The sequence below is a fragment of the Aythya ferina genome (assembly GCF_964211825.1).
Source record: "Aythya ferina genome assembly, contig: HAP1_SCAFFOLD_250, whole genome shotgun sequence".
Taxonomy (NCBI): domain Eukaryota; kingdom Metazoa; phylum Chordata; class Aves; order Anseriformes; family Anatidae; genus Aythya; species Aythya ferina.
The window spans coordinates 94021-109000 of record NW_028181290.1 but is presented as its reverse complement, the minus strand read 5'-3'; the positions used below and the strand labels follow the sequence as shown (position 1 = coordinate 109000).

The 14980-nt window shown below is 42.1% G+C and overlaps 1 protein-coding gene across 1 annotated transcript; it reads right to left on the bottom strand.

The window, feature by feature from the left end:
• Positions 1-2236: 2236 nt before the first annotated feature.
• Positions 2237-10480, bottom strand: LOC311429027 (ubiquitin carboxyl-terminal hydrolase 42-like; the record flags this gene model as incomplete). The annotated part of the gene is made up of 14 exons (XM_084540184.1): positions 2237-2391; positions 2926-3014; positions 3814-4095; positions 4776-4917; positions 5381-5481; positions 5676-5816; positions 6194-6305; positions 7223-7305; positions 7837-7907; positions 8064-8131; positions 8336-8438; positions 8598-8708; positions 9301-9501; positions 10252-10480. Coding segments are annotated over 14 exons (1888 nt in total), but the record flags the coding sequence as incomplete, so codon positions are not given.
• Between the last annotated feature and the right edge of the window lie 4500 nt (positions 10481-14980).

The window sequence follows — 14980 nt, the reverse complement described above, 5'->3', positions numbered from 1 at the left end:
CCGACATCTTGGGGAGGACTGCAGGCTTTGGACCCAAGCAGGCTGCCCAGCACAAGACTTGGCCATGTTCATTAGAACATTACTAGCCTCTAAGCCTCATGGCATCACCTTCCATCTTGACTGCTGAACTTCCTTGCTCCCTACTATCTTCTTTGCCAAGATACAGCTGTCCACATTTACTTTTCCTACTTGGCTGGACTGAATTTAAGAAGGGAGCTTGCAACTCTTCCTCTTGTTTGCCACTTCATCATCAAACCAAATGAAAACCATTTGCCTTTAACCTCTTTATTTCAGGCCTTCTTTCCTAGTGGCCATTCAAAACTGGGAAAAAAATAGTCTACCAAGTGGGGTTTTTTTTTGATTTGATAATAAATCTGCAGACTGTTAAGTCATCAAGCACTTCAAGACTGTTTGAAATAATCTCGAGATTAATATAAAAGGAATTCCTCACACACGCTGCGGCCGCTTACCTTTAGTATAGTCGTTGGATGCGATGGAGCAGTATTTCTTGCTTTCGCCTGCACTGGAAGTCTTCCCTTCCTTGTAAGGTTGTTTACTGCTCTCACTTCTGCATTATTCACATGAAGAGCCATCTGGAGGATGGGATTCTTCCTTCTTCTCCCGCGTTATCTTCTGGAAACGAGGATCTAAGTGTTCCAAGGAGCCTTTTGCTTTCCTGGTGTTTCTCCTTTTTTTTCTTTTTCTTCTCCTTTTTCTTCTTTTTCTTACGCTTGCGATTGGCATTGTCAAAGCGGAGCGCACAGAAACACAAATCATGAAGTCTGAAAGAAACATGCAAGTTAAAAAGGGAAAAAAAAGATGTGGCACTTGTTGCCTATATGAAACCTGATTTATTTTACCACAGGTGATGATTTGCAGCATGTCAGCTATTTTGTGGTGCTTTGTGCACACGCAACTTACTTTAGATGCAGCAAACTTAAGCCGTCAGATTGAAGGACCATAGGTCCTGGTTTGTACACAGATCATTAACAACGGCTAGCTCTGGAATACGTGCAAGCAGAAAAAATCTTTTAACCTAATCTGGAATGGTGTACGGATGTGATTCGAACTATGTGGTCCAAAGCTAGTGCTCTGACACAATTCAGCAAGAGCTTTCCTGTCTTCACTGATCAACCTAACAACATGATCCCCAGCCAGCTGGTGCTATCTAAAGAACTTAGAAACTACCAGAAAAAAAAAATAAATAAATAAAATAAAAGGAAGACATGAGAAGCACCCAGAAAAGAATTAGGATAAAAAATGCGGAGTATGCTGGAATCCTTGCTTACTTGGAATCCTTCTCTCCATCTTTATCCTTAGACTTCTTTTTCTTCCAGAACTTGTGATATTTTTGCATTTTTTTCACCACCTACAAGCTCCTTTTCTATCTTTCTGTCTTTCCTTTCTATTTCACTTTCACTACCTTCTGCACGGGTATATTTTCTTTTTCTGTTTCCTTCTGTTTCAGTTTTCTGGCGACAGTTCTCCAAATGAGCTGACACAGGTGGAAGCGCATGTCTTTCACGAGAATGTCTTCTGGAATGTTGCTGAGGTACCGAGCAACGATGCAAGTCTGCTCGGGGTGTGCCAAAGCGACGTACATCTTCCTCTCTCAAGAGGGAACCGTGAGGCCATCCGCTTTTGTAATGATAATGCTTATGTGACCTGCTGTAGTAAGTTGCAGTCGATCTGTCAAAGGCTGAATCGCCGTGAGAGAACTTTCTCTCTCTACTGTCTCCTGTCGCATGAGGTGAATAGTAATCCTTGTAATAGCCACATCTTTCCCATCTCCGTGCTTCGTCTCGATAGTATCTTTCTCTGCTCCAACTTCTTTCCCCTTTGGATCGGTAGTACCTATTGCTACCTTGTTCTGATCTTCCTCCGCTGCCAGATCTGTACTTTGAATATTTGACTGCTCTTCTGCCATTCTCAGGGCTGTTTCTTTCACGAGGGAAAGATCTGTACCTGCTTCCCTCCCAGTACTCCTGCTTGTGACTCTTTTGCTCAACAAATTCCACGCTCTGAGAACACCTCCTCTTGCTGGAAGGACCTGCTTTTTGACTCTCCTTCTCTTCACTAGGAGCATGTTCCCTCTTTCTTTGGTAATGCTCTTTCTCAGTGGTTTTAGTCTTGTCCTTTGTATCTTGGCGTCTATCTGCAATAGCTAAGGAAGAAAGATTGTTAGAGCTACATTCAGTGTCAGACTTGAGAGAGGAAGTTTGCCGCAATTTCTCACCAGGCTCAGAAGACTCTTTGCCGGACAAAACATTTTCTTTTGAAATGAGGTCACGTTCTTTTGATCTTCTTGCTTTCTCCTTGTCTCCACGGTCATCACATTGGTACTGGGCGAGGTATTCATCATTCCCAGGAGATTTCGGAGGTTCCGCAACACTGCATAAAATAAAAACCCATTTCTCACTTCTGCTGAAGGACGTGAATATTAAGAGTAAAACCTTCCAAAGGCAAACAAACAAACAAAAACCTCCGGACTACAGGAACGCTCGCAAAGATATGCCATTTAGAAACCTCTCCTGTGATTAGGACACCTTCTTCAGCTCCCAGAGAAAGTGCTTTTTCCCCTCTTGCTTCTGAAGCCATTGCACTAAAAAAGCAAACGCATCTGTCTCCTTCTACCTGCTGCTCTGAGAAAAAAGGCATAGGGGCGAGCGGGGAACAGCCAGTGTTTCTCCAGACAGTGGAGAAAAATGGAAAAACATTCTATAAAGGAACACAAGTTCTCCTTGAGGCACCAACCTGCATCAGAGTGATATGCTCAGTGCTGATCATTAGTTCTGTTCGTGACACTGGACACACAGTATGGAATTGTACTAATTTAAATCCTTCCATTAAATACTATTAGTAGACAGATAAAACTGTAACGAACTTCCATAAAGTCTTGTCTTAATCAGACTGTGCTCATTTTACCTCATTTCCTCTGACAAGCTGTTCAGCTGGCTGGCTCTGAAGGACTCCGTGATGACTTCTCGATTGACTGAAGGCATAGCTCCAGGCATCTGCAATTAAAACGCACAAGTCAGCAGACAAAAAAATACTATTTGTAGTAGTACTGAGGACTAGTCTTGTCAGAATGTCTCCATTAAATGGTAAGCAAGACCGCTGTGAGTTGTATGCATTATCTACACTTCAAAGATAACCCCAACTCACCCCCCAAAATCTACTTTATGAAACTTAGGAATTTTTATCTCAGCTGAGCTTAAGTTGACAAGTTCTAATGTAAGCTCAGGTCTGCAAATTCTAAGGGGATAATACCACAAAGTCTTACGATCACATGTGTGCTGTGTTTTCTCAGTATTTCACCTGAATTAGGAACACAATAAACACTCCCGAATACATCGTAGGTGAGAAATTCTCGATGGAGCAAATCTATGTTTCAAGCAATCCATTTGTTTTAGAAAAGAACATCTCAGAAGGTTTAACAGGTTCAACTCGGCAAGTGGAATCATCAAGTTTCAGTCCGTTTTCTTTAGATTCAGTAACTAACCTAATAGCACCATTTAGTGAATCTGTTTTTGGCAGCTCATGCTGGGATCTTCCTTTGTCAGCATTCTGACAGGAAGAATTGGAATGCTGCAATGTACGGACTACCTTTCCAACCAAAATTCCATTAGAGGACATTGCATTGCAATTCCTTTGAAATAAGCCCTTTGACTCCTCCTCAGATTTTCCTGAAGATTCTGCACCATAAGGGACTGTGTTATCAGAGCTGAGTTTAGGATTTTCATTCACTGTTGGCTCCACAAAAATTTCATCAGAAACTTTTTTGTTTGTTTGCATTTGCTTCATTTGCATTACCGAATTTGTAATTGTGGATGAAGGAACAGCCTGGTAGAGATCTTCATCCTCCACAGCACTGCTAAGACAGTCAGGCTGTGACACAGTCTGACGAGCAGGCAATTTATTGTGAATACTGATGGTGATCTTCTGTTTTCTTGACGTATCAGTCATTGAAGGCCTGGTAATTGCCTGGTTTTGAACACAGGCCATTGGTGGTGCTGAAGATGGCCTTTTTAGGGTGACACCAGTGGTCTTTGTGTCCTCTTTTATGGATCCATTTCCATTTAAACGGCTTGAATTCTGTATTTAAAAAGAAGAAATTGCAAGATGGATTAACGCAAACACTGCATGTAACATTTTGAAACACAAAACTCTCCTACTGAGTGTTTCTACAAATGGTCTTAACACCTGAAAAGAAAAACACACTGCCCTTTAAGGATAAATGCAAGTCCAATAAGCGTATTCAATTCCTGCTTTTGGTTTACTGCAGATTGGTATCAAATTAACATCATCTTTGAAAAACAGCCAAGCAACTTAACATTACCTGCTGCTATTCCCAAATATATTTATTTTCCCCTTTAAACATACCCTGAAAAGCCTGAAGTAATCGTTCTGGTGCTCAGGAATAAGACATTTAGTTTTCCCTGTCTTAGCTAAAGTGACGAGGATAGGAAAAACAAGTCCTCTTTTAAATGATTTGAGGATTAGTACACTCTGCTTAAATAGTCAAAGAGCGTAGCTCTCTGTGCTTTAGAAAGCTGTCTTGGAGCTATAAAGTAATGGAGTCGCATGGCTGCACAATTTAGCAGTAACCACTGTTTGAATGACTCTGGCTGTAGCATGAGGGCTGTGAAGAAAGCTGCAGCGTGGGAAGGAAAACAAAACTAAGATGCCGAAAACCAAACAAAAAACCCCACACCAAACCCCAAACCCACTAGCAGTTTGGTGCCGTTATCTGCCCTCCCGCTTCCCTGAATTACCTTAATCATATGAGGAAGAAGTCGTGGTCCCAGAAATCCAGCCTGCTTACTATTAGCCCCCTGCTGACCAGGAGGGAATGAACAGGGATAAGATGGTGCTGGCAAGTAAAACGCACGTTCTCCAAGTGTCAAATCATAGCGCCTTCAGAAAAGAGCAGTGATCGTAGTTTAGTTTTTCTTTCAGCCTACTCTTGGATTAAATCCCATCCTATCATTTTAGAGGAACAGCTCATACGATATGGAAGCCTTCTCTACAGAAGGCTTCGCCAAGACTACAGACTGAAAAGTAGAGAACAGTCTTCCTACTAAGACTATCACTTGCAGAGCAATAATTCATTCTTACACCACAGATGACCTTCATTTCTCTCCTTCTCTAAAGTAGCCAGCTACAGATAACACAGAGATAGCAATTTACATGAGTGCTGCAGTTTAAGGCCAAGCAACAAAAGATAATAAACGACACAGAGAATTTCAGGTTAGACAGAACTGAATTAGACAAATAATAATCTTCTCCCGGGATAGCAAGAAAAACACTTGCAAAACAGATAAATATCAATAACAGGAAAGGAAATCTCTTCTGAACACAATTTAAGATTTGTTATTACCTGATATAAAAAAGTATGTAAGCTTGCTGACCAAGAACTCTTTTAATGTCAGTACGCACTACTTTAGCATCATTCATCTGATACCAAAGTCCATTACCAGCCTGCAAATAAAGACAATGATTTCTTTAGGTGAATTGCACGTTTTCCAATTGAAATCATGGATAGGAACAAAATACACACATGTCAAATAAAAATATAATGAAATCTTTTTCCCTAGAAACAGTAGCTGCTAGTCATGCTTTAATTGGTTTGCCAGCACAACCTTTACCCTGTTAGAAATGCTGTTGACTTCTACCTTTACATAGCATATATAGTGTCCTGAGTGACAGCTGACACCGTGATGTACCAGCACCGCGTATAAGGCATAGAGCAGTGGTTCTCCCATTGACTGCGACATGTAGGCTCTCAGGTCCAAATACTCCGGATATTTCACCTCCTAAAGAGACATCAAGAAGATAGAAAAATTATCCCAGAGTACTTCGTGGACTAGCCAGAGAAAAACACTTCCAAAAAACACAGACTAGAATTGATTTCTAGAATATATTTCTCGAATATATTTCTTGATTCACTACAAATAAGTCTTCCCATAAACAACGGTTAAGACTAGAAGTTGCAGAGAACTGTTTCCTGATGAATCAGCCTTCTCAGAGGAAAGCATATGCTTCTTGTCAAGCGGGAACTTTATTGATATTAAGAGAAAGAATAAGCCATAGTCGTTAGTCTACAATTATTGTCTGAAAATATTAACAACTTTCAGCTTTGGGGGATGTCCCATTACACAATGATATAGTTGCATTACAGTGGTAAATATACCTTGTTGATCTTTCCACCTGTGAAATCTGCAAATCTTTTCAGTGATATTGTGAGAACCTTGGAAGAACGGTGTATGGTAAACCTCTTGGATGCAGGAACCATCTTTTTACACCTTAAAACCAAGCAGAGATAAGTGTTTGAAGGCATCTTCTTTTTTCGCCCCCAAAACAAACTCCTTTTAATGTCTCACGCATGCCTATGCTATTTGAATGATATTTACTTGCATAATAGGTTGGTCTTTTTTCTTTTCATAAACCCATGCACTGCGTGTCAGGTTTGTTAATACACAGAAGAAGGTCAATTTTCCCAACAACTCAGAGCATAGCGGGAACAGGAATCTCTCACAAAAGGGTATGACCAGGTTGGATGGCAAGGTACCATTTCTTGGTCTACAAAAGTGGCTATTTGAAGTCCAATCCTGGAAACATTCTTTCAGCTTTCAAGGGGAATACAAATACTGAAAGCGGAACGAGAGAGCCTTGGTCCCCAGGGCTAGAAATTGCAAATAATCTCCAACATAGGTCGACTATCAACATCAAAAATACAACAGAAGCACATGGTCATTCTACAGGAGGGAGACATTTAACAGTAGGAAGTCTTCATGTACTGAGCTTGTCTGGAAAGACACTGAAACCATCTGCCATCCTTTGAAACAAAATAGTTCAGTTTGACACATTGCCCACTCCAAGGTAGGACCTACGGTGTAAGCAGTGAAAATTAGCCACTAGCCCAGAGAACAACGGAAACTGGGCAGTTTACATCAAGAAAAGTACTGTCGAGAGCTAATAAATAGAAAGAACAAAAGTAGCCCTTTTTGAATTCTGATGGCAAAATAAGGCCAGAGAATTGCAAACCCATAGGGAATGCCTATGAACAAGACTTCCCCCCTCCAAAGAAACAAAAATCCAAGTCTTTTATAAACTTCCACAAAACTTGTAAGTAGATCCAAAGTTTAGAGGTAGTCCAACAGAGTCATGCAACATAGAAAACTGACATCTAGGATTAAGACCTAATTCGTCAAAATCTTACTCGCTACATTTATAGCAATTCTCTCCATCCAGCTCTTCAGGTTTCACAAAGAGTTCCAGAGCTCTGCTAACAGACGAAACCGCCTAGAGCAGCGAGAAAGAAGAGCGCAAAGTCACCGTAATTCAGAATTCCAGAGACATACTAGTAGTTTATAAGAGAATCTTACTAACATACTCAAGCGATCTACTAGGAGCACTGTGAAGAAGGAGGCAGAAAGAGCATGCTCAGCATTGACCTCACCTGGAAGGCATTTGACTTTGGAACAAATACTTTTCCAGTAGCCTAGACAGCATCTACAGTGTACTTTGTCATCAATACTGGGGACAAATTCATCAGTCTAACAATTAGATGTACATTGAGGTAGAACAACAAAGAAGTATGACAGCATTATAATTTTTGCAGAAAGAGAATTCTTTCCCCTTAAACCCCATGCAAATGTGGAGACTATTTACATGGGTTCCACGGAAGGACAAAGTCCAATCCACTTCCTTAGCACCACCAAGCTCTTACGTTTTAACATTATATGTGGTTTGGTTTTTTAAGTTAAACAAGTTTAATTTAGAAAGTTATGCATGTACTTAAACATCATGAATTATATTTAGAAAACATCTTACCTTTATATCCAAAGTGATATCAAGAAATGCCTCATACGTATCCGAAACTGCTTTGCAATTCAAGCACTTCACTGGAAGCAAAATATAAATGCTTAACATTATGTGAAGGAGACTAACTGTCCAAATTCAAGTTGTTGACAGATACTAATTTAGACAAACTACAGACTGCTTTACTACCGACAAAAGTCACAGATCAGTTCTAAGGACAGGAATATTTTTTCAAGTACCTCTCGATCTTAGAAATCCTCCAAATATTTGATGAATGATGGTGGTAGCTTGAGAAGATCTGTCCAATCTGGAAATAAATTATAATCAGACCTCAGAAGATTTAAGGCACAGAGTCAACTCTTCAAAGAGTTTGATGAAAACCAAGGATGATGTAGACTTTCGTTGCTGATAGTAAATAAGGCACTAAAAGGTGCTAGAGATCATTTCTGAGAGTAAATAAAGGACTAGAAGGTGCTAGAGAATGTATGAAAGTGAACTTGTTTATGCTTACTCGGTGCTTCCGTTCAAGCACGCTTCCTGCATAGCATCAACAGTATAGCGCAAGAACTCGTGTGCGTCTTCTTGACTGCCAAAACGGAAATGTTGTCCTATTCCTAAATAAGAAGATGATAGTATTGACCTCATTTAAAAATGAAATCATTCTTGTATTTCTAAAATCTCTCTTCATTGGAGTGTTAAAACCACTTAGACACATCAAATAATTATTTGAAGATTACAAGCTATCGAAAAGAAACACATCTGAAGCCACTTACGACTGAGATTACTGATAACATGCGTAGGCTCGATGGCATCAACAGTGCAACGCAGGGCCTGGTTAATGTGAGTCTCCATCGTGCACATCATGCAAAAATCTTGTTCACGACCTGAAGAGTGAAAGAGCAAAGCATCCCAGTCCAGCGAAATATCCAGAACTACAAACATCTAAGTACAATTTAAACTATAGATACAATATCCACTCTCCTTGCTACATTCTATTCTCCCAAGATGCCAATGTCCCAACAGTCTTGTAACATTTCATTTCACACAACTTGACAGAAGAAAAATATCCACTAAGCCTGTATTCAAATGCATTTTGTGATGAGAAATCTAAAAGACTACTGCAAAGTCGCAGTTGTAAAGGCTGACAGGAATGTGAACTCCACAGGCTGCAAAATGTATTACTCTCTAAAATTACTACCAAATGCATTACTGTCCAATGCACTTCATTATTCCCATGAAGCAATAAATGATCCTTTAATAAACAAACAAACAAACAAACAAACAAATAACTAAATAAATAAAACATGGTGCATTAATTGCACTCCATATGCTATTCGGAGCCCACTGCTAATACAGTGCTCAAAGCCAGCTGCTACAGGTAAAATCAGGCAAATAAGCTTATCTCACAGAATCACTGCTGTTCTTTCACCTTCAGAGCTATCCAACAGATTCAAAATACTGTTAGAAAGTACTCACATGACTGGCTGTGCTCAAGAGAAAGCATGTAATTGGCAAGTGGGGGTGTGTAGGTCAAACACTGTAGAGTAGCATTAAGAAAACATGTGTTGCCAAGATTGTACAGGCCAACTCCAACACTTTGTGTTTCTCGCCAATCCATACAAATCTTCTCAGGTGGAAAAAGAATGCTCTGTGGCGGAGCAATTCCATCATTAACGACTGCAAGAAAGTTAAATTTAAAAAGAGATCTTGTTTGTTTGTTTCGAAGAAAGGTATTTAAAAAAATACTATTCTGCAGGAGCACCTAGAGGAGCTAGCTACAATCCAAACCAGAAAAACTTATTGCAGACAGCTTTAATACCACCAAATTCAAATTGGCTGGTCAACACAATGTTTTGGGGAAAAAAAAAAAAAAAAAAAACAAAACAATTTTAGTCAACCATTTTAATTCTTCTAAGGCAAGGCTAACTGCCATTCTGTTTGTAGCACCTAACGCCAAGTTCCTCTCCATCTATAATCTTTAACCTGATTAACTCAACTACTGTTTTTTTCCTTATTATAACTTAAACCACAAACTTAGACTTGAAATTATACGGTAAAAACGTAAAAACTAGGAACTAGGAATGACGGTACCCCTACAGATACCAGATCTTTTCCTGAGCAATGTTATCCTTCAAAAAACCTGTGAAAAATGGAAGCTGTGAATAGCAACAATCAAACACTTTTCTCTGCAAAACAGAAAAGACATGGAGGAATCTGTGCATTACAAAAAGCTCCCCGTATTTCTCTGTTGACTGTAAATATATCAAAATTAATTTCTGTAACATCAGTCACTTCAGTTGCCTTAGGGGATTCGCTTTTCAAGTCTTTCTTCACAGTAGTCCCCTTCTCTATCAGTGCAACAAGTAAGAACTGCATTTTCTACTTTTGCTTTGAAGACAATGGAGGCAGGATAGAACGCACACTTACTTAGATCTCTTGGGGCAAAAGCCTTAGATTTTTCAGATGATCTACAGTAAATAGCACCTCCACGTCCTTGGGCCACAGAGACTTGGCTTGAATCTTCTGCAGGCACTATCCGGCCCCAGTTGGCGGTGCGTGACATCAGTATTTTAGGACTTGGTTTCTTGGATTTGCCAGACCGCCTTGAAGAGGGCTTTTTAGGCTTTGAAGATTTGGGCTTCTTAGCTACGGTCATTGTTCACATCTGCGACAGAGACAGAAGTTCTGGTTGACGTAAGACTATCAAGAAGCACTCCAAGAAGAAAAGAGTAACAGAAGTCCTGTCACTTAATCTCAAAGAAACAGCCTTAAGAACTAAATCGCTGGTATGAATGATTTAAAAAGAATCCCCAAACTAAACACACAAAGTGAAAATTTCCATCTAAACTCTATCAGTATTACTTTTCGCTTCTGCAGAACTAGTGGCTGATGCCATTTCTTTCCCTTCCGTAGGATTTTAATCCATTACAACTCTGGAGTCTTTTTAATATAAAAATGTAGAAGACATTCTCTGAGGGGAATCAGTTATTTATTGATTTCCGGAGTTGCGCAATTATCTGTTAATTAGTACCTATGATCTAATAGATAATTGTTGCAATTATCTATTGCTGGCATTAGTAACGGAACACTATTACTTCACTGCCTGCGTTTTTCTGTTTCGTCTGCACAAAGGTACCCAGAACTCACTGCTACTTTTCTTCTGTCTTTCCAGGGCTCGCCCTCTACCTCACTGTCTACTGCACCAGTCATGAGGGGTTTGTTGTGATTCTATAATGAGCCTAGCTTTTAAATACACCTTTTCTGGGCGTCACTTGGTGATAGCAAGTTAATTTGTGAGGGCTCCTCAGTATACATCATGCGGTCGCTTTTTCCAGGTGAAAAAGCGGAGCTGTAAGTGGCAGTACACCAAAGCCCTGGCATGCTGAGATCCAAGAGGAGAGATGTTTGGCCCTCCTTTTCACTCCTGGGAACCATATACCTCAAAACCCACAGAGGATGGGCTATATCTCAGAGAAATCTTCGGAAAGGAGAGCATGAAGAGCATGTTTGCAAATTTATTTCTCCCTGGGCTTCTTCTGCTTCTCCAAGAAAGACGAGTTTGAATATAACTTTGGCAGCAGTACTTCTGGTGTTTTACTCCTACCACATTTAAAACTCCTACGACAAACTGAAAAGTTAGACTAAAAAGCAGCTCTTTCCGTTCTCCTTTCTAAAGTTGCACGCTTTCCTCATGCAAAACAACAGGGGAATGTAAGCTAGAAACGGAAATGCTGAATGTAAAACAAAACAAAACAAACCTCAGCCCTCCAGGACAAAAGCCAATAACTGCTACAAAGTCCTTTTTAAAATGCTGATTAGGTTTCAAGGTGATACCGCTTTAAATAAGCGTAGTTGTGTGTCCATAGGCAGAAGCTGAATAATGACAGGATGAACTTCTATACTTCATGTTTTGTTACTGTCTTACTGTAGCACACAGGGACTTGTTACCTTTAGGGAAACCACTAACCTCATGGAGGGTTTAAAACATAAGCTAGTTTGTTATACCAAAATGACGGAGAGAACAAAGCATAAAGTGCTTTCAGATTTCTAGCACGCCTTGATTGCTGTCCATTAAACTTCAGACACGTTAAACAAAACACAGTAAATAAGAAAACTCCTAGTCCCACAGCTGGCAAATTGTGTGCAGAGGTTGTAATTAGAACTTTTTTGCCTTGACGTTTTACATTTAAAATTGATTTTAAATCCATTCTATACACACTTTCCACTCCTGAAAAAACAATACGCAAACCTGACAAATGCATTTACATGAGAAATGAAGTCGTCCTTGTCCGATTGGAAGACTAAGGTGACAGCTCCTGGGCTCAGGGATAAGCTCCGATCTTCACCAGTGACAGCTCCTTTTTTAGGATTGAAAGGGAAAATGTTTCAGCAACACATTGGAAACATACTTAAGGGACAAGAAACAAAATCAAGACTGCAGTGAGAAGGAGAACAGAAAAACAATACTGGGGAAAATGGGAAGGGAAGGGAAGGGAAGGGAAGGGAAGGGAAGGGAAGGGAAGGGAAGGGAAGGGAAGGGAAGGGAAGGGAAGGGAAGGGAAGGGAAGGGAAGGGAAGGGAAGGGAAGGGAAGGGAAGGGAAGGGAAGGGAAGGGAAGGGAAGGGAAGGGAAGGGAAGGGAAGGGAAGGGAAGGGAAGGGAAGGGAAGGGAAGGGAAGGGAAGGGAAGGGAAGGGAAGGGAAGGGAAGGGAAGGGAAGGGAAGGGAAGGGAAGGGAAGACCTTGATCTTTATACTGACCAATGAGATAAGCCTTACACATTTTTAAGTTTATTTTTGACAACTGATTGAGGTGTTACCAGCTATTAAGTACGATTCAAGAGCAAATATTAACACTAGAAAGAAGAAATCCGATCCACCACCACTGTTTCAAAATACATCCATTTCTCATTTGGAGATGACGTCTCTCTGGCAAGGTAGTAGAAAAACTGTAAATACCGATAGAGCTTCCTCTCCCGATGTTCCATATACATACCGATGCTGTTCCTACACCTACGCTCTGAGCATAAATTTATGTTGACATGAGTGACAAGAGAGGGTGTTACTCCTCTCTTTGTTTGCCTTGAGAGACACACCTCTTGTCCATTGAAAAGTAAATTCAAGATTCCAGATCACTTAAGACAGTTGCTATCCCCCCATTCAGAGTTCTGCAGCAGCACTCTTCAGATGTGTTTAGCAGTCTCTTTAGAAAATGTTATCACTTAGGACCTGCTTCTCAGTAGGTCCACGTTTGGCCTCCGCTTAGCAGAGAGTCAATCCCAGCTTAAGCTTTCGTACAAGAGCCCCTTCACGAAACGGAGTTGAACCCTGACATAACTGAGTTGAACCTTTAACCTTGAAGCTTCCTTAAAGAAGAAAGCAGCACCCAGGCCAGGAAATAGAAATTAATCGTCACTTTACCCTGAAACGCAGTGGGCTATTCTGTGCTGGCAGGATTGCTGCCGGGCTGGCCGACGAGGCGGCGGGCAGCTCCCCGGGGCCACAGGGCCTGGCACAGGGAGCCGCCGGGGGTCTCCAAGGTCCGGGAACAGCGGCAACAGCGGCAACAGCAGGGACAGAGGGGACAGCAGTGACAGCAGCAGCCACCTCAGCCGGGGCCGTCTCCACAACCGCCACAACGGCCTCGGAACGCCGCCGAACTCGGAGCTCCAGCGTGACGCCTTGTGAACCTGGCCGCGCTGCTCATGGCTAAAACCAGAGCGTTTCCTCCGGCGTGTGTTTACTGTCGGTGCCGGATCGGCCCTCACCCCGAGCTCTCCCTGCCGGGAGGGCTTTGGGGTTGGGGTTTCCCTCCCGCCGCCGCCGCGGGCAGGCCCCGCGCGCAAGGGGTCCGCGCTGGGGAGCAGCATCTCACCCACGGCGAGAGACCGAGGGCATGACATGAAAAAGCCCCGACACGAAAAAGCCACGACATGCGGCCAAGGCGGCGGGGAGACGGCTCTGAGGGAGCTGCCACTTCGCCCCGCCGTCCTCCCCTCCCGGGCCGCCCCGCCGAGCCCCGTGCGCCTCAGGCGCTGCGCTGAGGGGGTGGCTGGCTACTGAGACAGCTGCCCAGGGCACTGCTCATGGCACCGAGCCTGACGGAGGTCAACAAGTGTTGAACAATGCTCTCAGACATCGGGTCTCACTTTGGGGTGGTCCTGTGTGGAGCCACGAGTTGGACTTGGTGATTATTGGGAGTCCTTTCCACCTTGGGATGTTCTCTGATTCTAGGTCAGCAATCCAGTAGCTGATGAGAAGTGTGGAGTCATTCAAAGGGAAGAGAGAGCACAACACTTCTCGTTTGCAGAAGCGGCTATTTGGTAACCAAACCGATGATTCCTTTGCTTCTAGAGCAACTAACAGCAGGGATCCGCTTTACAATGGAGGGAAAAGAGTCGTTGGCATGTCATGTGAAGTAACCTTCAAATCCCAGAGGATGATTTTGTTGGAACTTTATTCAGCTGAAAACACGGAAGCCTTGCTTCTGCTTGTGTTAGTTACAGCTCCAGTTTACTTTGGTTGGGAGGGAAGGCATTCCAGGCTAATGTGCTGTACCTGTTCCTTCAGCTCATTGTCCATAAACGGAGGAGCAAACGAAATCAGTTTAATCTCCATAAAATGCAGCAGACAAAGCGGAGTAGAGGGCGATCTAGCACTTAATTTTTCCTGTAAGCAGGAAACCCAGAACTCAACAACACTTTTCAAATCTTGTCCTGCAGTAAATGACCAGCTGAGTGAAGCTTGCATTTAGAGGATGTGCTCCTCCAGTAGACGGAAATAGCTTTTCCTCTTCACAAGTGCAACTGAGTGGTGGACTGGCAGCTACGTGGTTAACTAGTTGTGCCAAAGGGGTTGTGTTGAATGCACAGAAAAATATGCAGGTCCCAACAGTAAAGGGTTGTCTGTAGTCATGACACCGAGTACAGATGTTGTCTGCAGGTTCGTGCAGAGTGCACCGCGCCAATAAGCACCCAGAGTCGGAATGCACACGAAGGTCTTTTAATTATATAATTACTTATAGAACTCTGCAGAGTCAGGCACTTGGCCATCTTTCGCAAAGCAAGCAAACCTCTGACTCGAATCACCGTCATTTATACACAGGAAACTTGTGAAAACTCTCTCTTTGGCTCCTTTGGATTGGTTATTACAGCTCACC